Here is a 24253-nt window from a genome sequence, read left to right on the forward strand (position 1 = left end):
TTCATCCAGCTTCTCTTATTATCTAATACCTTAATATGTGCACTAAAATAAGACTAGTGGAATTGTGGAAACCAGAGAGATAAGTAGATCACATGTCATAGTAGAAAGCACTAGTTACTTTTTTCTATATCTTTTCACCATACTGAAATATCAAAATTATGTAATTATTTAGATGTGAGGAATTTTGTTAAATTAACTTGTAAATAAAAATGAAGTTTAATAAATGAATTTGTTTAAGAAGTGACAATTGACTGTTGCCTTTTATTTGTTGATGACCAAGCTTTATCTAGGTCACTAATAGAACTAGTGGTTCCAATAGTGAAGGCTACATGAGTTCTCTAAAAAACATTAGTATAAAAAAGTTCTAAAAAAGCTTTTATACAAGTTACAACTTCCCAATCATCTTCAATTATAAAATCATGGGGCATTATCTCATTATAAAAATTAGTAAGAATATCTTTATATGAAATACAATTATTTAAAATAAAATAAGTGGAATTCTACCTATGTTTAACATCTAATACAATTTTTTATATTTTATCCCATATTTTTTATATAAATATTTAAATTCTTGTTTTTTTGTTCTATAAGGTTGTGTTTGGTTTGAAGGAAAAAGTAGGGAAAGGTAAGGAAACCTATACAAGCTTTGTAAAGGTTTCTCTACCTTTCCCTTCCTTTCCCTACCTTTACCTTCAAACCAAACATAGCCTAAGTTCTAATATAGATAATACAATTTCTAATTTTAGAAACATGAGGTGAAATAATATTTAAATCTTCTTGTATACATAAATTTAAAACATGACATGCGCATATAATATTAAATGATTTTTCCATTTAAGTGTGGTTTTAATTTAAATTTTAAAATATTTATAGCTAAATCATTATGACTAGCATTATCGAAACTAATACAAAGAATTTTATTTTCAATACCATTAGTAAGTAAAGTATTTAAAATACTTACAACAACTCAAGTCATGTAAAACTTAAAATTCATTTTTGTAAAAGCCATGATTCACCAATAAAATGCATTGTGACACAAATACAATTAATATCATATTTTGAACTCCAAATATTAGATAAGTAAAATTTTAGAATTAAGAATCAATAAAGTAGAAATTAAATTTTGTTTATATGTTAAAAAAATTAAAGCATATATTCTAATAGTATTTCTTGAAACAATTGTTCAGCATATCCAAAATTACCAAAAAGCCCATGATTAATTTGTGTTTTATTATTATTATTATTATTATTTGTTATTAAATGCCTACCCATGTTTTTTACCAAATGGCCAATACCACCCTAGCACGAGTAGTAGTAAAGGTGCCTTGAACGGTAACAGTAATTGTACGTACCACTAACATAATTAAAGTTGATCATATTGTGATTGGGCATCATTGAAGTTGAAGTTTTAGAGAAAAGGATTTTGAGAATAACTAGCTAATTTAAAAAATTTGAAACATTAAAACCTTAAAAATAAAAAATAATTACCATTTACTTGGCCTATTGGTGTGAAATGCGAGCTTGATTTCAACTTATAAAGCTTTTAAACCTCTAAAATTGTCAACTTAAGAAAATTGAACAAGCCTTCTGCTTGTAGAAACACGAATAAAGTTTAAAATAAAGTATGAAAGTGTATAAGAGAGTATGTAAGAGTATGAGTGTTATAGTTCTAAATGGTTAAAGTGTTTGGCGTGATGCGTTCCATCAGTCTTAAGGCTTTTGACATATTGGTCAAGCACACAATATTTGGTATCAGAGCCTACCATCACGTCTTATGTTTAAATCACAAAAAGGGCTACCTAGAGTAGAGTGAAACCTGCCATGGAAAGGGCTACCTAGAGTAAAGTGAAAGTTGTCACGAAAAGGGATACTTGAAGGAGAGTGAAAGTTTCCAAAGGGAATGGTCTACCTAATGCAGAGTCTAAGCTATCATGAAAATGGCTACCTATAGCTAGAGTGAGAGCCATCATGAAGAGGGCTACCTATTGCTAGAGTGAGAGTTGCCTAGCAATGTTTAGAGAATCGGGCTGGGCATAGAACCGAAGAAGGGAGAGTATCACGGGTTAGAGGTTCAACCTAGGTCAAACCAAAGGTAAAACCAAGATGACATAATATATAAAATACTATGGGTCATATAAATACTATATAAAATATTTTACAACTTTTAATATAGTTAAATATGGAGGAGAATGACTGTTTAGCCCTGGCTGCCCAGCTCATAATTCTTTGCCCCACCGTATAGGGGAGATGAATCCTAACTGTGGATTGATGCCAAATCCACGGGCAGGATGCGGTTTATAGGGGGGTGGGCTACTAGTAGACTATGGGGGGATGTAATTTCAGAATTCTGAAATGAACTGCAGTTTACTCTGATTAAATATGGTGGGTGGATGGTAAGCTTCTTAATTTTTAAAAAAATGACTAGGGTTCAAACCTTGTAATTTACATTTTCTTTGAAATATGTGCATAATAATGTAATATGTACGAGTCATTAAATAACATAAGTAAAGATGTGTTATTGTAACATTTTCTTGGGTTCAAGTCTTGTTAATTAAGTTTTAAAATTTCACTTATATATGGATCCGAGCGGTTTTATGAAACTGGGACCAGTTCATCGGCTTTTTGGTTAAACCAGCTAGTCGATCGATTTTCACCAATTTTTGAGCAAGTCCTGTTATTGGGGTGCTATTGAACCTATTAGAGTCCTAGGTCATGGTTCAACTGGTTTGACCAGCTAGTTCGGTCTGGTTTTCTAAATAGTGCTGCCTAGAGTGAAGCCACTGAGATGTCAGCTATGGAAGCATAGTGATATGTTTCGGTCCTAAATGGTTAAAGTGCTTGGTCCATTGGTCTTAAAGCTTTTGTTGTATTGGTCAAGCACAAAGCAATGAGAGAGCCTGAGAATTGGTGTAATGAGAATGAGGGAGAGTGAGGATATTTATAAGTGTTGGAAATAAGTTAATTAACCAAAATACCCTTAAAAACTAGCTATTAGTTGTTGGGGGGGGGGGGGGTTGGGATTACTAAAATACCCCTCAAATTAGTTGTTAAATTGGTGGGGGTATTTCTATAAAAACAAATTGGGGGGAGGGGGGAAACAGGCAAGTGGGTTGGCACGACCCATCGTGTTAGCTTTGTGCCATGCTATTCTAGGCTGCTGACCGTGCTAGCATGACCAACATTTTTGTGCTGTGCTATGCTAACCTGTGGGCCTCAAAACCCAAGCCCAACATGATACAAGAAGGGTATGGGTTGGGCTTGGCACGACCGTTTGCTATAGTGACGAGGTTGTAGTTGACCCACTTTAGAGTTCTAAATAAAAAGTGACACCTTGAAAAACATAAACTCCAAGGTCCAACTTAAATTAATATTAATGGATTTTAGATTTTCTCAATGTATCATACAAAAAAGTACCATTGAAAGGCTAGAAGTCGGGTCAGGTTCAAAGATTACATATTTACATTTTACTTGGCCGGTTGGGTTGGTTAGGGATGAAAAAATCCATAGTAATTCCGACCCATTGACATCCATATATATTGGGGGCCTAGTTAGGGTTGAGCCTGAATAAGGTTAAAGTTTAGGAGTGTCAATGGATCAAATCATAATTTGATACAAATCCTATTTTGTTTTATTAGGATATATTCTTATCAGATTTTCGGATCACCTCTATCCAATCTGATCTGATTCGGATATATGCGATCCAATCCAATTGTATTTGTTGTTTTTCTTTAAAACTATTATATTTAAAAAAAATCCAGAAATTAAATCGTATTAGATCCGATCTACTATTTTATAATATTGGATAGGATTCGAATCCGATACGATCCGTTCCCGAAGACAAAAGGCTGTGTCGAAAATGGTCCAGGAGGAATAGTCAATAATGACCCCATGTAACGAAATCGGATTTGCTCCTGCGCTTGCGGGTATAGAAAACAGCGGACGATTCAACCCAAAAGCGGTTTCTGGGAAGCCAAAAACTGCTTATCTCCCAACTCCCAAGAATGTTACGCCAGTTGTATTAATGCTTTTGAGCTTCGCCCCCAATATTTAACTGGCAAATAAATAAATAAATAAACAAATAAAAATCCGGTACGTACATATCCGCCCCGAAGCCCCAGTCTCTTTCTCGATGCATGTATCTATTGACTATTGTATTCACGACATGACATCTGATATTTCTTTTATCTTGCATCTGCGCTAGAGTCTAGACATCAAATCTTGTACCCTACATATGGAATACTGAGTTAGGATGATCTATTCGAAATCGTATCCTTTAACCAGTGGATAAGAACCCAAAGGCCAAAGATGGATGGAATTATGGAAGGGAGGGGCTCCATCTATGATCTATGGCCTCGCCACTCCCAAGTCCCAATCATCTCTCTCCTCACCCTATTTTAAAGTAAAAAAGCCTACAAGGCCACGTCTCTATCCAAATTCCAGGTTACAATTCGCTGGGCGTCAGTTGTCAGAGCACACCGGAAGCTGAGACGGGAAAACAGGAAACATTCCCCTCACACCCAAATCCACAATCCCACTTGCAATCTGAACTAAAACCATCCCCTCTTTCTTTGTCTTTGCCGTCTTCTTCCTCTTGCTGGGTATATAAAAAGACCGCGGTTTATGCTAGCTTTAATCATCATCAGTCTTTGAGTCTTTGATTTGAGATTCCCCAAATTCCATTTTAGAATCTAAAAAACAAACAGGTGAGGTGGTGCCGTGCGCTATCCATTTTCGTTTTTGAGGGTTTAAGGTTTAAGGTGCTGCTGCGTCAAGCACAAGGGTCAAGACTCAAGTGTAGTGAAGAAGAGCCCAGACTCCAGAGTTTTAAAATTAAAGGTTAGAGAGAAGATGATATTGGTGGCGATAGTGGCGGAGCTACTGGAGGAGTACACTGTGCTTCTGGCCAGGGTATTAGAGCAAATGTTTCACGATGCCCCCTTTCCCAGGCGTATGCGTTTCCTCATTCTCCGTAATCTTCCTTTCGTTTCCCTCACGCCTCGCCCTCGTATGATCCGAGCCTCTGCTTAGCCTTCTCTCTGTCTCTCCCTATTTCTCATGTTTACCTTTTTCCGTTCTTTCTGCGATTTTTGATCTTGTATGTATATGAGCATTTTTCTTTATAGCTTTTAATCTCAACCATTCTGTAATATTAAACGAATTTTATCTCTTTCTTTTGTTTTTTCTTCTTTCTCCTCTTAATTTTGTCGATCATTCAAGAAGGAGTCTTCAAAATTTGGGCTGACGATGCGGATGTGGCAATTCCTGGTTCGATACCTCAATTATGGATTCCATGAACGAAGAACGCTACCATTAAAATCTACAAGTAGTAGTAGAGTGTGCAAATATGGAGAGTGGAGACGGAGAGATTTTCACGTACATTTAAATGAAAATGAAAAACAAATTCAGAAGTTTTGTGTTCCGTCTGTTTTCCCCCACCCACAGAATCAGAAACCCTGTCTCGCTCTCGCTGTTCACGGCGTTCTCTCTACCGCCTCCTGCCTGAGTTGTGAGTAGTGGTGGCTTGACTCCTGGCTGGCCCTCCTCTATCTTCATTGTCCTGGTAAAAATATAATATTCGCAATTCGGGATTTATGTTTGGTTTCAATAGAGATGGATAGGGATGGGATTACTTTTTCAATGAGGTCGACCTTATCCGTTCTCTTCTTTTTGGTAAATACTTTTTCAATGGGATTTCTTTTTCTACCATTCGTGATGGGACAAGGAGGCGCAAGTTGGAATAGTCCGGATCTGCTCCTCATTCACACCCTGGGGAGATAGATGTTCCCAATACAGTGTGATATATGGCTGTGAGTATGGGTTTCTTCATTCTTATTCTTACAAATAAGTTGGGTTAAAAATTAATCTCCCTTTCATAATGGGGTATGGGGTCAAACACTATTTTCCCATTTCTCAGGGTGTTTACTTGAGTTCAATATCTCTCCCATTTCTCAGTGATGTATAAATATGTAGGTGTAGGAGCAGAGCTCATAGTTGTAAAGGGAGCCCTGTCTCCCTCTCCCCCCTTTAGAGCTTTGTGGAGTGTGAAGTGTTGGGAGGCTTCTACAATTAGTGGCTTTCCACTGCAGTGTACCAGTACCCCCTTGATTTTTTAATGATCGTTTCTTGCTTTCATTACCAACAAAAGTTTGTATCATCTTATCTGTGGCATAGCAAAGATAGAGATGATCTTTTTATCATATTTGGTTATTTGAATTACTAGGCTGAAATTAGGGTTCAACTTGCACGGCTCGATTGGGGTTTTAGTCAAAATTTGAATGGGGCCTGGGCTTTCCAATGCAGTGTCCGATTTGATAATTAAGGTCTGAAAGCAACCACTTTGTCTGAATAATGACAAAAATGATTGGGAGTTTGGGACCACTAGGTACACATCCAATTTAGACCTTATCAGGAGTAGGAGTTGTTTATTTAAATAATTCAAGAATCAAGGATTGGGGGATAGGAGTGCAACTTGGATGGGTTCATTTCGAATTTTGTCAAAATTTGAATGGGCGGGCTCGGTTCGAGAGAAGTGTAAAATGCTAACTTGGATCAACCCGAATTCTGCCCCTAGTTGGGGGAGGGGGTTGAGAGGAAAAGGGTGTTAGCAAATGTGTATGTGTGTGATTAATGATTTTGTTTTTCAGAAAACACCAGAAAGGGAAAATAAATACTGCCACTAGGGCTGTTTGTGTAGTAGTTAATAAAAAAGCATTCTGTACTGAGATTTTGGCTGCATTTGGCCTTCCTTATTTTAAGCAATTGTCTCTTTTTTACAGTTAAAATGCCCTTATAAGCACCAAATTTTTAACTCAAATGCCCTTAAAAGGTCCTCAAATGGATAATCTAGAACATAAAATTATTAAAACAGCATAGGAATGTCAATAATCTAGGTCATCAAATGGATAATCTAGATCCGTGAGATCAGCGACCCATGTATCAGATTTTCCTTTGGAGGGAGTCCGGATCCGCTACCAACTAGTCACCAACAACATGATCTATATTCACATTTTTTACATGTTTAACACTTATATGTTGACAGTGATGAGATTCTTTCAAAGGCTTTTTAATGTGCAGCTTCATAGGAGAATAATTTTTGCCAAGGCTGTATTTTGTTTCAATATTACATGGATGGAAAACAAGGCAGTACCTTGTTTCAATGTCATGGATGGAAATTTTGTCTAAAATCTAATGTGTTTTAAGGCGTTGTTCTTTTATAATGTACAAGGTAGGGGGAGTTGGTTAATGGGAAATTGACGGGTAAATTCAGTTTTAGGGGAAATTGACCAATTTAATGTATTTTGGGTATTTGGGCATTACGTATTACTCTTTTCCCTAGTGGGTAAATCACTTTTCCATGAAGACTGCATTTGTTTTAGGTGTAAATTTAGTTTTACATCGATGAAATATGTGACCCGATTTAGTGATCGATGGAAAATGGAACCTGGGTGTTTTGGAAATTTTCTCTCATATCATTTGGTTGCTACGGTATAAAAGTGAAAGGTTTTCTGATCATTCTGCTCTGAAACTCTCCCTCCGAACCCAGTTGGATCCAGAATATAATATGGTGTTAGTCTTTGGAATCTGACATCAGAGAGAGATGGCAGTTGCAAAGACTAACATCAGCTTCAACCTTTCCTTGATCTATATGGGCTCTAACATCAGAACCCACCACGGCATGGGCAGTGGAAGGTAGATGAACTCGGGAAGCATGGCTGGAGGAGCTAGGATTGCAGGATGTGCAGTGGTGGTCGGTCTAGAAAGTGGGAAATCTACAACTGGTCTACATTGAAGAAGAGGTAGTGAGGGTGGTGCCTGAAGGGAGCAAGAGGTTCATACGGGTCATGAATGGAGACCTGGTTCGGTACCCTAAATAGTTTGAGGCTGGTCATCGGCCTAGCTAATGGAGTGTCTAGTTGGACATCAGCTACGACCTCTTTGAGGGTCAGCATGGGATGTCTTCCGTGAGGTTCTGAAGAGCACAAATGGGGTTTATCTCAGTAACAATTATATAGGCGCCGACTTGCTTAACAGTGGTAGCACAACCCTTGCCGACATGTCCATACCTACAGATAACTGCTACCTTGCCGACAATCATCATAGGACAAAGCAGTTAGATAGGGGAAGAATTAAGGCTTCGTTTGGTTTGTGGGATGGGGATGAGAAAAAGGGAATATTTCAAAAATATTCTTTTTTCTCATTTTGTTTTGAGAGAAATAGAGGGATGGGATGAGAAAAATATGGGATGTCAGATCCCAAAATCGTGGAATCAGGGTTGCACCAAAACCGTGCAACCCCGGTGGAAAAACTTGAGAAACCACTATTACCATTGAACTGGCCTTCTTCTTCACCAGATACTGGCAAGGAACCAGTGCGAGGGACTACGGCGATCTCCCTCTATCTTCCTCTTCTCTCTTCTCCCTCACCTTCTTCTTCTTCCTATTCTTCTCGTCTTCCTCCCTTTCTCTTCTCTCTTCTGCGAGGGGCAATAGCGATCTCCCTCCATCTTCCTCTTCTCTCTTGTCCCTCATCTTCTTCTTCTTCTTCATATTCTTTCCATCTTCCTCCCTTTCTTTGATTGTTGCTGCAACTCTCAGTAGCGGCGATCTGCTTTCTCAACACTCCTATTCTTCTCGACTTCACCAGATTTCCTTTCTAAACTCTCGCCGTTGCAACTCATGGAGCTATGTTCTTCAACTCTCAGCAACTCCGGTGAAGAACCAGCTCGTTACAGTGTTTTTCCTATTATTTTCCCATATATAAAACCAAACAATGGAAAGGTAAATTTTTACATGCTCCCATCCCATCCCATCTTTTCCCATCCTACTCAAATCTTCCCACAAACCAAATGGAGCCTAAAGTTAATTGTACCTTTCCTAGAATCGGAACAATTAACCACAAATTTGGATTATCACAACCAATTCTTTTATATTATTATGATTTGATATTAAAACCAGAAACTTAGATCTAGTAGATTTTGAGATGGTCGTATCTTGAACTCAGGTCGCCTAGTTAAACAGACAGATCTTGAAGATCTACAAGATTATTCGATCAAAATGAAACTTGTTCTTATAGAGAGGAGATGTTGGACGGATGAGACGTTGCAAGACAGAGAGGAACGAAGCTTGTTCTTCTGGCTGTGTTGGACGAAGGAGACGTTGCCTGACAAAGAGGAGAGAAGCTTGTTCTTGCAAAGAGGAGATTGTTGGATGGAAAAGAAGGGAAAGTTTACATCCATTTTAACGACATAAATTTTTCATCTATTTTCGATGAAAATATTGATAAGAATGAAAGTTTACCCCAATTCTCATTTACATCTCAAACGAACTCAAACGAACTTGGCCAAAGGGAAAGAATTAATTAAATTATTATAAAACTAAAATGTCAATATACAAAAGTCAGAATTTTTCGGAAATCCTGATTTACTTCTCACAGAGTATGCATCACACCAATCTCACAGTGCTTTAAACCGTGCATTGAGAATATCTCCTCTATTTCATGTTGTCATACGTGCGAAAAAATTCCAAATGCATAGCTGTGATAGAACTGGAAAGTTGGTTTTGAGGTGGTACTTTGAGGAACAAACCCAATTTCCTGTTTTAGAAAATTATCTCACTTATTCAACTAACATTTCTTAACAAAAGAACGTAAGGGTAAATACGTTTAAAAAATAATCCATATGTTATTTTCTAGTACGATGTTGATTTTTGGATTTCCATTATTAAATCGAAGGGAACAAATTGATATGGGCAGAACCAACAACTAATCAAATCCAAACATGTGGCATCCACCAATGTAAGCTCGACGTCTTAGATCGGATAGATCTTAATCGATCTTGCACAATCACCTCACCGAGATTCAATAACCGTAGCACCACCCACGAGAATACGAATCCGGATGTGCTCCTCACACAGCACGCATCACACTGATTTTACAGCATGTTTTAGCCGCATTTTGAGAATATTTTCCACACTTGTATTTATTATTCACGAAGAAGAGATGTTTCCGATACAGGATGGGATACATTTTGAGAGGTTGGTATGAGGTGCATTTTGAGAGGAGCAGATCTCAATTTCGAGAATACAGCCCGCCATCAGAAACACGCCACGCCAAGCAAGGCACAAGTGGCATTGGCATAGGATACACCTGACACCATCGTGATCTCATGTGGTTAATTGAAGTAGGTCGGGCCCAAGCTCTACCATGCTCGTCAGATAGTATTAACACGCCACAATAGGTGTCTCGAGATCTGAGCTAGTCATGATCTCGACCGTCGTTCAGCCTGGGAATCGTCCAGGCAACCAATTCCATTTTAACCCGAACATGATCTCTCGCCAAAAGTCGTTGAATCGGTCAATGGCATGTTAATTCAGGTGATCGAACCATCGAGCCATTTGACCCATTCAATGGTTTTTGGTTATTTTTAAATTTTAATTATTTTTAATTTTTTAATTTATTTTGACAGAACAAATTGTCCATTCGGATTGGATGGTTGAATCACCAACTGAACAATCGGTGGCTAAGATGATTCTCGATCATTTTTTAATACATTGGTTTTGATATTTTCAATAGATAACTAACAATCGATTTAACGACAACGACCTAATTTAACACTTTTTGAAAGTTTAGATAACACTACCTAAGTTGAGGGTAATTAATAAGTGAAATTTTACCTTTCATTTATCTCATTTACCACAGTCATAACACATCCTAAGTCTAGATTTAATCTTTTCTTATTTTACTAACACATCCTAAATCTAGATTTAATCTTTTCTTATTTTACTAACACATCCTAAATCTAGATTTAATCTTTTCTAATTTTAGTAACTTACCATCGAAGTCACTAGCCCGATATACACTTGCTCTGTTACAGACATCGTCTCCATCCAAGATGCACAGTTGAAGACCGACTTCATTCAGACGTCATCACAAATCAACGCCTAAACTGAGATGAGGCCAGTCACCGTATTTAACTCATCTCCCTACCGTACGTCAAGACCCAAAGAATAGGGAATAAATAAAGTTGGGAGTTGAGAGAGACGAACCAATCAAAGAGTTGTCTGTAACTTAGTAGCTAGGGACCGGTGGACCACGACGTGCCGTGTCTTCTTTCTCCCGATCTTCTTTGGGAATGAGATGACTCATATAGTATTATCTTAAGCTCGTTTCTGAGGTCCCAACCATTCCAGACAGGAGCCAAACTCAAATGTCCAGTGACTAAGTGAGAATAAGGAATCTGGAAAAGGAATGAACCACCCACTGAACACAAAAATTTGAACTTTGATATCTCTCCAATCCCACAAAACTTTCTAGAGAAGCAGACTCGATTAATTAAGCATCCATAATTCCATATCCATCGTTTTTTAATCAAACACTAGCGGAAGGGCCCTGTTTCGCAAGGGCTGGAATGGAACCCTCGAACTGTTGATCCGTTATATGGTTTTTGGCAAAAAACTGTTGAATTGGTCAATGATTCATTGACCTAAGCAGAACTATTGATCTGTTAATCCGTTCAATAGTTTTTTACCGTTTATTTTTTATTTTTTTAATCAAGAACCATCCAAGTAAAGGGTTTCGTTTTATCCTAATCTTGGTCTCTAGCCAAAAATCATTGAATCGGTCAACGATTCATTTATCCGGGTGGTCGAATCATTGACCCGTTCAATGGTTTTTGGTTGACCCAAAAACTGATGGCTAGAATGGTTCCATTTTCAGGTTGTATGAATCACACGCTCAAATGACATAACACGTATATTACTGCTTAATGGACCTCACACACTCAATTTTTTGCCTATAATTTTTGTTGTCAAAATGGGTCGTCCATTTTTTTTTTTTTAATTGGGAACCGTCTACGCAACTAGTTCCATTTTACCTCAATCCTGGTCCCTCGCAAAAAACTGTTGAATCGGTCAACAGACCATTGACTTGAGTGGTCGAACCATCAACCCATTGACCCATTCAATGGTTTTTGGTTATTTTTTTAATTTTTATTGTCAGAACGGGTTGTCCATTCAAACCAGACGGTCGAATTGTCGACCCGAAAACCAGTGGCCAGAACGGTTCCATTTTCAGGTCATGAGTCACACGCTTGAATGACATAACATGTATGATACTGCTCAATGGACCTCACACACAATATTTTGTTTGTAATTTTTATTGTCAGAATGGCTCGTCCGTTCGAACCGAACGATCGAACCGTCGACCTGAAAACCAGTGGCTAGAACGGTTTCGTAAATTTTTACTTATATATATATATATATATTTTTGTTAGAATGGGGCACCCATTCGAACCAAACGGTCAAACCATCGATCCAAAAACTGGTTGCCAAAACGGTTTTGTTTTCGGGTCGTATGAGTCATACGCTCGAATGACATAACACATATGATACTACTACTTAATGGACCTCACAAACTCAATTTTTTGCCTATAATTTTTGTTGTTAGAAAAAATTGTTCGTTCTAACCGAATGATCGAACTGTCGACCCGAAAACTGGTGGCTAGAATGGTTTCATAATTTTTTGCTTGTAATTTTTGTTGTCAGAACGGGCCATCCGTTTGAACCAGATGGTTGAACCGTTGATTGTCAGAACATTATTAACAACATTTATCAATAATAGTAAGTAATTATACTATTTAATTAAATAATCATTAACGATAGTTTTAATAATATTATGTAGTTATTTTTAATATAACAGTAATTCTTAAGTTTATGAATATGATTTATTAACAATATTTATTAAATTAATAATTGCCAAAATTAAATTAAATTAAGAGTATTTATCAATAATAGTCAGTAATTATAATATTTTATTAAATAATCAATAACAATACTTTTAATAAGATTTTTAATTATTTTTAATATAACAACAATTACTAAATATATTAACAGTATTTATTAATAACAGTATTCATAATTTTAATTTAAAGTAAATATCTTTTTTATTAACAATATTTATAATAACAGTAATTATTAATTATAATTGCTAATTATATATTTATTAAATTACTATAATAATCAGTAATTATTAAAACCGGGTTACTAAATTTATTAACAGTATTTTTTTAATAACAATATTTATAATTTTAATTTAAAGTAAAATTGAAGTAAATATCTAATTATTAATTATAATCACTAATTATATATTTATTAAATTAATATAATAATCAGTAATTATATTTATTAAATTAGTGTAATAATCAGTAATTATTATTACAATAATTATAAGATTAAGTAAATAATAATCAGTAATTATAGGAAATGGGTTTTTGCACGTGGGACCTACTAAAGATATTTTTACCAGGAACAACGAACCACGATTCCCCAGACTCCACTCCACAGTCCACAAGCTACAGGAAGGCGTACGTGATTGTAACCACTGACTATTAAGTCCAAGTGAGTCTTCTTCCTTCAATGGCTTTTCTTATTTAATCCACAATTCTTTGTTCATAAAGAAGAATATAGTTGTTCCAATTCCAAGTGATGAACAGAAAAAAAAATGTACATGAAAAAACATTATAGGGTAATCTTGAGAAGTACTCCTTGGCAGCTGTATTACGTTCATGAAAAAACATTAAACTAAAAAAAAAAAAATCCCTGTGCTCCTTAGACTTGATAATATAAGAACCCTACATGGAGGGCAGAGAGAATTTGTTCACTTTTCTATAGACCAAAAAAACATGGATTCCTATCTTAATGTGGTAGAGAAAAAACAAAGGAAATGCCCACCATGCTGACTGATAAATTCTACCAAGTATGATGCAAATCGAAGCAAAAGGCTTTTATTGTAGTGAGAGTGAGGACTCAGAAGAGTGGCAGCTAGCAGGCTAGATGCTAAAGTTGAGTGGTCGGCCAAGGCATACCAGTTGAAGGTACTATAAAAGCATTAGAAAGCCCTAGTGGCCATTGTTTTCAACTTAATTTATACTTGAAAGCAAGTATAGAAAAATAGACCACAAATGTTCTCCTTTCCACAAAACTTTATAATATCTATAAAGACTAAGACATAGCAAAATTGGAATATAGCTTTACTTAGCCTCATATATAGAAGGTGCATGTGTGATTGTCAAAGATGGGGAAAAGGAGATTTTTGGAATATTTGTTCCCTTTGCATCCATACCCATCTTTCCTTAAGCCCATCATCCTTGAGACTTATTAATATTATTCTCTCTTTCCACTGGCCGCTGCCATGTCAGCTTGATATCGATCCACATTTGAAGCGTTTTTCTGAGGTTTTGAGATACTATTCCCTCTACCCAGCCAGCAATAAAGGTTTTAATTATTTTGGGGCTTCAGTCCAATGGGCTTAAGCACAAGCAAAATTTGTATCGTGGAAGAGCATAGAGAACATTGGAATATATTACAAAGACGGAAGCGATGCCTTGAAGGAATAATATGATATCTTATGGCACTCCTCTTCATCTGCTACTCTTCTTTCACATTTGAAATTGTATATTTATAAGGAGTCCTACACAGCCATGCCTACAGCACTAGAGAGAACATTGGGTTCTATCATTTCCACCATTGAGTACTGTTACTTTCGCTATCGAAACCTCAACAACATCAACCAGCAGGCCAACATGCCCAAGAGTCGACCACTTTCATTGCAGGTTCGCTTTCATATCCCAGTGTGTTCATCTTTTTCAACAGGGGTTTTCTCTAGTTCTTTTCTGTGTCTATTTTTCAACTTGATATGGAGGATAAATAGACAGAGGGAGAAGACGAAAAGTGAAACTAGGGACCAATGTTTCTGGTTTACTGATTCATTCAAAGTAGTTAAGCAAGGGCATGTGGGAAACAAATACTTCTACCTTTATTTATTTATTTTTTTTTAGGGGTGGGTGGGGGAGTGATTTCTATATATTGTCCTCTCTTTATTGATTTAGTAGATTAATTTATTTGATCATCTTCACCTGGGGATGTTAATTTTTGTTCTAAATTACCTTTAATTTGGTCCATAGAACACACTTGACACAACTCTCTACTTGTTGACTTAGCTTAGAGTTGCAAGTTGCCAATTAATATAGCCCTTTCATGGAACCGACAACGTAACTTAATGGAAAAAAAATGGTAATATAGTTATTTCTCCGTTGGAGTTGGACAACCTAAAACTACTTATTCCTTATAGAAACATATACATATTTGTTTATGCAGAGATAGGTAGAACCATTAAACCTACTGCTTGTGCCCACGGGTTAAAGTGATGGAACACCTTTTATATATCCTTTTTGACAACCTTTCAAGTTTGAATACTATTTGCATTTGATGGATGTTCTCTTTCTTCTTCTAATTTTAATTTCTTTGATTCAGACGGTGGAGCTCAAAGTGAGGATGTGCTGCACGGGCTGTGAGAGGGTTGTAAGAGACGCCATACTCAAGCTCAGAGGTGAGCACTCAGCAGCCACGAGCCTAGGGTCATATATACATATCCCCTTTAAGCCCCAGTTCATTTATCCATTTATCAACATAAATAAGTAACACATGACCTTTTTATCCCCAAAAAGCTAATGTTAAAAAGAATAAATTATCTCATCATATTTTTTAAATTTCTTCTTTCAAGTGGAAAGTTTACTTATTCACCTAGTAGATGGATAATTTTATCCGGATAAATAAAACGCTCTTTATTCACATAAATGTTTTTTGGGTTGGATAAGTTCACTTATATTTTTTTAATTTCTAGGTAAATAACACAATGACCTTTTTACCATGGTTTTAAAAATGATTCGGAAACGGAACCATTCTAGCCACCGGTTTTCGGGTCAACGGTTCGAACAGGCAGCCCACTTTGACAAAAAAATAAAATAAAAAACGGTCAAAGACCATTAAACGGGTTGATGGTTTAACTACCCAGGTCAACAGGTCATTGACTAATTCAATGGTTTTTGGCTAAAGACCAGATTTGGAATAAAACAGAATAGGTTGCTTAGACGATTCATGAGCCGAATGGTCTAACCCGGATAGTCAACGGCGGTTCAAAAACGATAACTTTTACCCACAAAAAACTAATGTTAAGAAGTGAAAAAATTACTTATTCACGTATGATGTATGATATAGATAAGTTTTACCCTCTATACCATGGGGCCCGGTATTTAATACAAAATGGAAAAGAAATACCCATAGACCAATTTTACTTTTTTTTTTATTTACCGGTAAACAAATGGGGCCTAAATAGTAAGTATAATATGAAGAGTTGGGTTGGTAATTGTGGAATATGGTGTGAAGATAATAATGCATGCATATATTATATATGGGTGTGTGGCAGGGGTGGACTCAGTGGAGGTGGAGCTGGAGATGGAGAAGGTGACGGTGGTTGGGTATGTGGATCGAAACAAGGTGTTGAAGGCAGTGAGGAGGAGTGGGAAGAGGGCAGAGTTCTGGCCCTACCCAAATCCACCATTGTACTTCACATCCGCCAATGAATACTTCAAGGACATGAACAACGACTACAAAGAGAGCTACAACTATTGGAGGCATGGTTACAATGTGGGCGAAAGGCATGGCAATATTCCCGTGTCTTATCGAGGGGATGACAAGGTCAGCAACTTGTTCAACGATGACAACGTCAATGCCTGTTGTCTCATGTAATATTTATATCTCTCTGCTTTTCATCAAATGCATAATTATTAAAGGAGATTTGCAACCCAAGTGCTTATGCTGTGGGCAAAACCCAAGCCTTCCGTGTGTTTGTATTTATGTGTGTGTGCTCTGTTAATTAATTTCTCGTGTGTAATAGCATGCAAGCAAGTTCCACCGGCTCATATCAGTATATATTCCCAATCCCAGCACCTCCTGAATGTCAATTAACCAACCACACCAGGCACCAGCGCTCACATGGTGACTTTACATTGTGGTTCCAGAAAGAAAACAACTTTCTCTTATTCTCTTTTATTCTTTTACTGAGCCAAATACAGCCTAAGTATTAGAGAGGACCTGATTAGCTGCATTGGGGAAATTTAACCTTTAAGTGAAATGACAATGCCTAGTTCTTTTTATTCGAAAACAAGGCTTGGAAAATTAATTAACCCTGTTGACGAGTATAAGAGATTAAGAGAGCAAAAGTTGTAGTAAATGTGCATCAACATGAGTGACATTACGATTAGGGGCCGTTTTGGAATTTGGAGGGCTTAAGTGCCCGTTCGAGAGGAGTCTGCATCTCCTGCCCAAGTTTGCCCACATAACTTTGCAGCCACACATGAAGATATATATATATATTCTTAATTCACGGGGATAATGTGTTGTGAGTAGACATAGGTAGAGTTCTCGTGAATAGAAGATCCCGCGTCATTTGAGAGAAGCCTTTCAGGTTGTGGCCTTCGGCTTTGCAAGGTAGGATCCACCTCAAAAGCCCATAAGCAATAAAGCAAAATTTAAACAGTGTATAGCCATTTGGACTTCTCCCCCTACAAGCCTCTTCCACTAGCGCTTCTTCAGGGTAGCTGAATCAAAGTTAACTCCCCCCTACCCTAATGGACCCAAACTTTCTACCGAAAAAAAAAAAAATGGACCCAAGTTGGACTGCTCAGAATTAAAAGTCCACCCAATTGGTGTTTTAGTGCTATGGCCCAAACACACTTCGGAATTTTCTGATGGAATTAGGTGTTTTAGTGCTAAAAACCGGTGCCACTATGGCCCATATCCACCCAATTGGTATATCCTTGTGCTTGGTATAAAAATGTTAATATATTGAAGTATTTGCTTTTATTATTGAAAATTGTTATGCATTTTCGCTTCTGAATGTGCCAAATGGGGAGCATGATTCATGAAACACCATCTCAATTCCCAACCAAAACTCTAGATACCTCCTTGTAGGATAATTTTTGCATAAAAACAAAATGTCATATATAATTTATGACTATTTAAGCATAAATGCTGATGTGTAACAAGTAGGACATGTAGTAGTGGTTAGATATAGAGTGGGTCCACCTGAACCCATAGTTGGAAAACGAAAACGACCTTGCATTAATTAGTGAAACCAAAACAAAAACTACAATAAGATGAAAATGAAATGAAAAAAATTAAAGAGGTTTCAAATTTCAATAAGCTCACGCATTTCATTCAGGGGTGAGGCGGTGAGCGCTGCACCAACATCTTTTACTGCAAATCCGTGGTGGGCGCATCTCAATTCTATCTCTATCTTGTTTGGATTTCCAAATTCCAATACGAAATTCTTGTGGTTACAACTTACAGCTACTAGTGCCAAAAGCCCAGATTCTGGAAAAACTTTGGTTGTTAACGGCCTATATTATGTTGTTGAGAATATTTTTGGAAAATGCCACATTAGGTAAATTAGTAATTGTTCACTATTTCTTTTTTTCAATTTACACCCTTGAGTGTGAATCACCTATGGTCTTATGACGACCAAGCGATAGCCATGTGGCAAATGGGAATTGTTCATCTGAAAAAATCAAGCTTTAAAAGAAGAAGTGGGATTTACTCCTCACATCTGGCGTCTCATACACACATTCTACCATGCATTGGAAATATCTCTCAAACTTATTAATTATTATTCACAGGAGATGTTTCCAATGCATGGTGGATGTACCTGTAAAACACCCATTTGTGAGGAGTAGATCTTGACTCCATGCGGGGCGTCTCAAAACGATTTCACAGGCGCACCCCACCGTGCATTTGAGAACATCTCCCTAAATACTAACATGGGAAATGTTTTCAATATACAATATGATGGGCCTATGAGTCGATGTAAAGCGCCATGTGTTAGAGCAGATCTGGTCTCTCAAACTATTCGTGACATCTTTTTGGATGATTTTCCAAGTTGCAAGAGCACATAGGCTCCCAACATAGTTCCCCCCATCACGATCCACCGTCCATTGGAACATCTCTTCAACTTGTCACGGGGAGATGTTGTGTTATGAGGTGTGGTCAGTGGGGAGCCAATCCGTATACGTGGTGAGGTGATTGAAATGTTAATATTGAAAATATTTATGGCACTGAAATATCAAAATCTACCCATGAATTTTGATAAACATTCGTTATTTCGGACCTCAGTTACCATGTAAACAAGTATTGATTAATGAATGGGCGCCAAGCTGTGCCCAACCCATCAAATGATTGAGTGATTATCTATTAAATCCCAGAAAGTCGAAACAAATATTAGTTAAAATTTGCACCTATTTAATAATCAATTGGATGTGGATTTGAATCCATCCAATCCGATAAAAATCTGGGAGATTATATGTAAAAACTAACTAATCTTTATTTTAATAACGATGGAATGGAGTCGGATTGAGTCTGAATCCAATCTGAACTAATCGGATCTGATTACAACCTTAATGTTAAGTAGCAAGCAAGCAGTTGCAATTATTTTGTATCAAAATAAGTTTCAAACAATAAATATCTAAGGTAAATCCTCTAAATTTTTCAAGTATTCAACAAAAACCTCCCTTCTGTCATTGATCTACACAGAAAGCCATTAAAATATTTCAAAATACTGGTTCTTAATTTAGCTTTAAAGAAGCTTATTCAGTAGTTCGTTTTGTTCTGACAACCGAATACCAGTGGCTGAAACAGGTGATAAGAGTCGTAACATTATAAGAACGATTTTTATCGGCAGTCTGACAGCTGTAGAAGCCATGAAAATGCTTGCCAAGTTTTTAGCCGATGGCTTGCAAAAGGGACGGGTGAAGAGAGGAAGAAGGTTGCTTATGAGATCCAGTTTTGCAAAATCGAGCATATTCAACAGGTCTTACTTGGCAGATGCAGCACAATCCCCAATTTATTAAAGCTTCTATCCACAACTGATCCATCAATACAAGAGAATGCTATGGCAGCCCTGTTGAACCTTTCAAAACATTCCAAGAGCAAATTGTTAATTGTCAAGAACAATGGATTGGGATTAATTCTGGACGTTCTAAGAGGAGGAATTACAAAAGATTCTAGCAGTTGCTACATTTTTTTATCTTGCTTCAATTTATGAGTACAAGAAACTGATTGGAGAGATGCCAACTACAATCTCTTCCTTGGTAGAGCTGATGAGAGAGAAAAAACAAAGAAAATAGGAGAGGGAAGAGAAGAGTGGAGAGAAAGAGAAAGCTTTGAGGAGGTTGTCGAAACTCTGTTCGCTGCTGCTGTGAAGAAGATGAACAGTGTCTTTTGGTTGCTCCGGCTTGATGGAAGAGAGGAGGGACAATGGGGATGTTGAAGAGAGATGGAGAAAGAAGAAATCAAGGACAAAAACCAGTGAGGGGAGATTGGGGGAAGGATTTCTTGTCCTTCCCTCATTCTACGTCAAGAGGAAGGGGAAGCAAGGGCAACTTTGGTATTTTGAAATATTTTAATGATACCCTAACAATTAATTAAGGACACTTTCGTAATTTTAATGGTTTTCCGTTTGGGTTAGTGACAGAAGGTAGGTTTTTTGTTGAATTCTTTAAATGTTTAGGGGAGGTTTTATTAAAGTGAAACTATAGGGGGAGTTTTTATGATTGTCAGAAATTTCAGGGGAGGTTTTTGTATTTTACCCTAATTTTTTAGACTGTATCAATTATTATTAGTGTTGTTGTTGTTGTTGTTGTCATCGTCGTCGTCGTTTCAAATCTAATATTTGTGGATAACAAATCATGGAATCTAATTATCTAAATATTCTATCCTACAAAATAAAAATAAAAATAAATAAATAAATTGTTGAAACCTCCCTTGAAGTTTGGTAATTGCAATCACCTCCCCTGAATTTTATGACATAGTTCAAGGAGACCCCTTTGTTAGAATCCTCTAAAAATAGGTATTAAATCTCTTTTCTGAAATTGTTTTATTTTTCAAATTTGCTCTTCATATTAATGGCTCAAAAAGGAAATTGCAACTTTAAATTTTCTATTTTTTGTTGTTTATAAAGTTTGTATTATTTTTTTTCTATAGAAATCAGTCTTAATAGTAATTGCATGGATATTTTAGATATTTTAGATATTTTTATACTTTTTGTTAGAGGATTTACTTGCAAATGTGTCACAAATTTCAAAGAAAATGATTACAATTACCAAACTTTAGGAAAAATTTTAGCAACAGTCAGAAATTTTCTGTTTGCTCATGCCAAACCAATTCCTTTATGTCAATTGGAGTATGCTAAAGCTATTGCTTTCTTTAAAACTATCTCTTTGGCACCCAGTATGCAGTTCACCTATGTTATAATTGAAAGTGACGCTGAATTGATTGTAAAACTTCTGTCGGTAGAGAGCACTGATCCACCGTGAATGCTACACACTGCTCAGGCAACTTTGTTCTTAGACAATGAAATTGGGTTGCTTGTCATTGTATGTCTCTTTTTGGGTACACATTTGGGCTGCAATACTTGATTTCTTGCATCATTAATTCTATTTTATTAGAGCTTCTGAGTTATGATAGAATTTTGCAGGGCAAGACACCTTTGGCTATTTGGGATGTCTAGATCTTGAAAAAATTACTCAAAATATTAAAAAAGATCATTTCAGTCAAACATCTGAGTGTAAAGTTATGGCCTCCAAAAGTTTGTACATTCATTGAATGTGTAACTCGTGGCCCACCCACTGATCGGATTAAACAGATCAATGACTCAACCTCCAAGGTTGAACGATTTTTAACCAGATCAATGGTTTTTGACCAAATTGCAAATTTCATACAAACCAAACCTAGAATCTTAACTGGTAATGGTTCAACCAAAAACACTGCCACTAGCCTAAAAGAGTTATTACTTCTTCCAATACCTGCATCGACTTTATTTTGAGAAACCCCGTCGGAAGGTAAGCTCCATCTAATAGCTGGTGAAGTAGGATTTTCTAATTCAGTGCCGCCATTGCAATGAAAAGGTAGGTTAGAAAGCACAAACTCGGTTTGTGCATGGCCCTTTAGAATGATATGTTCCGGGTTGAAGACAACCCCATTAAATATTAATTTGTTTCTCTCCATCCAGATCTGCCGCATAATTAAACACCCCTCTTCTAAGAAACCTCCCATCTTCACCAACATCATCAAAACTCCATTGAGCAATGATTATCATCCAGGTAGGTAGTTTAGGCTCAGTTTGGAAAAGTTTGGAAGGAGTATAAATATAAATATGGAGAGTGTAAAACCTTCTTTTTTGTATGTATTTATATTGTATATATCTGTTCTCTTTTCAAATTGAACCATAGGTAGGAAACAAACCAAATAATGTGCATGAACCTTGCTCATATATTCATGTGTAGTTTAAATTGATACATTTTCAATCCTATTGACACTAGCATGTGCCATGTCCAATTGTCCTTAAATATGGCTTTGACAACTATTATTTGAGTCTGAATCTTTTGTAGTCTCAAAGTAGTGAATTCTGATGTAGACCCAATAACTAAATACCACTCGTTCTTTACACTTGTGTTGTTGCCATGTCCACTCTTTTTGTTAGACAGTGTATGTTCTTATCTTCAATCAGATTGATGTATAAATATGTTTATTGTAAATGAGTAAAAGTACATTATTATTTCATGTTGCTATTGGTATATTTCTGTAAATTTACCTCTTAAACTGGGTACTTATGAGACTCGTGTTACTTTAAAATGTTCTCAGTCATTGGATAGACTTTGAGAATTTATCCTATTAAGACTAACACTAATGTGCTACCAAAGAAGTTGGGGCAGCTTGTCTCCGCTGTTAGGGTTAGACCTGAAGCACATGTAGTGTGTGTTTGGTTGAAACACTAAACCCGGACCACTTTCCAGTTATGCCCTATACCTTGGAAATTGATGAGCAAAACTAGAAAGTTACACATAACCCCTAGACTTGATTATGATACTGCACTAGTTATCAAATTGGGTTATCTTTGATATACAAATCAATGAGATCATTTGTGGGTCAAAACTTGGGTATGTTGGGACAGTCTAAGAATTCACTTAAGTGGGTGACCATAGTGATAGGATTGGCCCCTTTATCGGACAAAGTGAATGATCGGGATTGCACTCTCTCCGATGGAAACCTAAACTGCCGGTATTGGATTTCAACTGTGTTTAAGGTTTGGATTTGCAAAATGTTTGCAAAAAGGTTTTAATTCTCGATACCCATCCGAGCAGAAAGTGTAACACTGTACCTTGCAGTCAGGGGAGAGGTCATTCCCTGTCGGGCAGTGTTTGATCATTGTAGGCTAAGAGGTTAAGTGTAAGAGACCATTAAGGGTTGATTACCTTATGGGCTATATCTTACTTAAGTCCATTATCCTTAGGTCTTCATAGGATGACTGGATTCAATGATCATTTAACTGTAAATGTTGGGCCCATTTTGACCCCATAGTGATGAGTTACAGGGTTCACTGTGTTTGGCAGTGAATTCGGCCAGGCCTTTTCACAAAGATTGGCCCGAACCCATGTGGGCTTATATGAGGTCATTGTGGGGTCCCACGCCATACAAATCAAACCTAAATTAGCCAGCAACACTCTTGGGTCGTGAGCTACATAGCTAATGGGCCTAAAGCCCATAATTAATATGATTAATTAAGATGTCACATGACTGCTTAACTGTCATGTGACATGGATGAATTTGGGTTTGGATATGGGTATGGAAAACTCATTCTCTTAAGAGGATAAGACCTATCTCATGATAGATTCCATATCCAAATAAAGATTTGGATAAATACTCCTAATTCGATTAGGAGAGGTGCTCCATAAAGGATAAAGAGAAGAAGAGATCGAACTGCTCAAGTTTCTTTGCGAATTCATTTTTCTCTCTTCTCTTCTTGTCGCCCAAGAAACCTTAGTTCGATCTCAACTTCTGGGATTGATCTTGATCAGTTCTTTCTCTGATTTTTGCAAGAAAAATACAGAGAGATTGCAGTTTTGTTGAAAACTACGTTGTTGAACTAGCTTCAACTTCAAGTTGCGCCATCTTCAGTGAAAGCTAGTTTTAGGGACTGATTTGGGCGTGAACTACCACCTTGGGAGCTACATTTGTACAACCCATATCAGGTATACATTCCTCTTGTTTGGTTTCAAATCTGATCCAGTTTCAGTGCAAGATCGATCTTAAAAAAGTGCAGTTTTTCAAAAATCAGGGAATTCAATTCCCGGAAGGTTAAGAATGTTTTTTGGAATTTTGTCATCCATCTAGCATGGTTTGACCATTCATATGATGGATCTTAACTTTCCTTCACTTTCTTTCTTCCCCAAACCCTAATCTACAAGTTTTATTACAAGACTTTTAAGAGCTTATATGCAGTTCCTTGTTCTCCTTTACCCCTGGTCTGATTTCAGCCATAGATGCAATGTGATTGGGAAAGTAGGAAAGTATAAGTCAGCCCTTTGCTT

General features: G+C 36.8%; 2 protein-coding genes across 2 annotated transcripts; both read left to right on the plus strand.

Moving 5' to 3' along the window:
* Positions 1-4430: 4430 nt before the first annotated feature.
* Positions 4431-5167, plus strand: LOC104593210 (uncharacterized). Its single transcript, XM_010252976.3, has one exon. It carries the CDS (start codon positions 4849-4851, stop codon positions 5026-5028), a length of 180 nt encoding a protein of 59 aa, XP_010251278.1. The 5' UTR covers positions 4431-4848; the 3' UTR covers positions 5029-5167.
* Positions 5168-14322: 9155 nt separating this feature from the next.
* On the plus strand, positions 14323-16770 carry LOC104593220 (heavy metal-associated isoprenylated plant protein 30-like). Its single transcript, XM_010252987.3, has 3 exons — positions 14323-14605; positions 15306-15381; positions 16258-16770. The coding sequence occupies exons 1-3, from the start codon at positions 14474-14476 to the stop codon at positions 16578-16580; spliced, it is 531 nt and encodes a 176-aa protein (XP_010251289.1). The 5' UTR covers positions 14323-14473; the 3' UTR covers positions 16581-16770.
* The last annotated feature ends 7483 nt before the right edge of the window (positions 16771-24253 follow it).

This window comes from Nelumbo nucifera, chromosome 3, assembly GCF_055504915.1.
Source record: "Nelumbo nucifera cultivar China Antique chromosome 3, China Antique-T2T, whole genome shotgun sequence".
Lineage (NCBI taxonomy): Eukaryota > Viridiplantae > Streptophyta > Magnoliopsida > Proteales > Nelumbonaceae > Nelumbo > Nelumbo nucifera.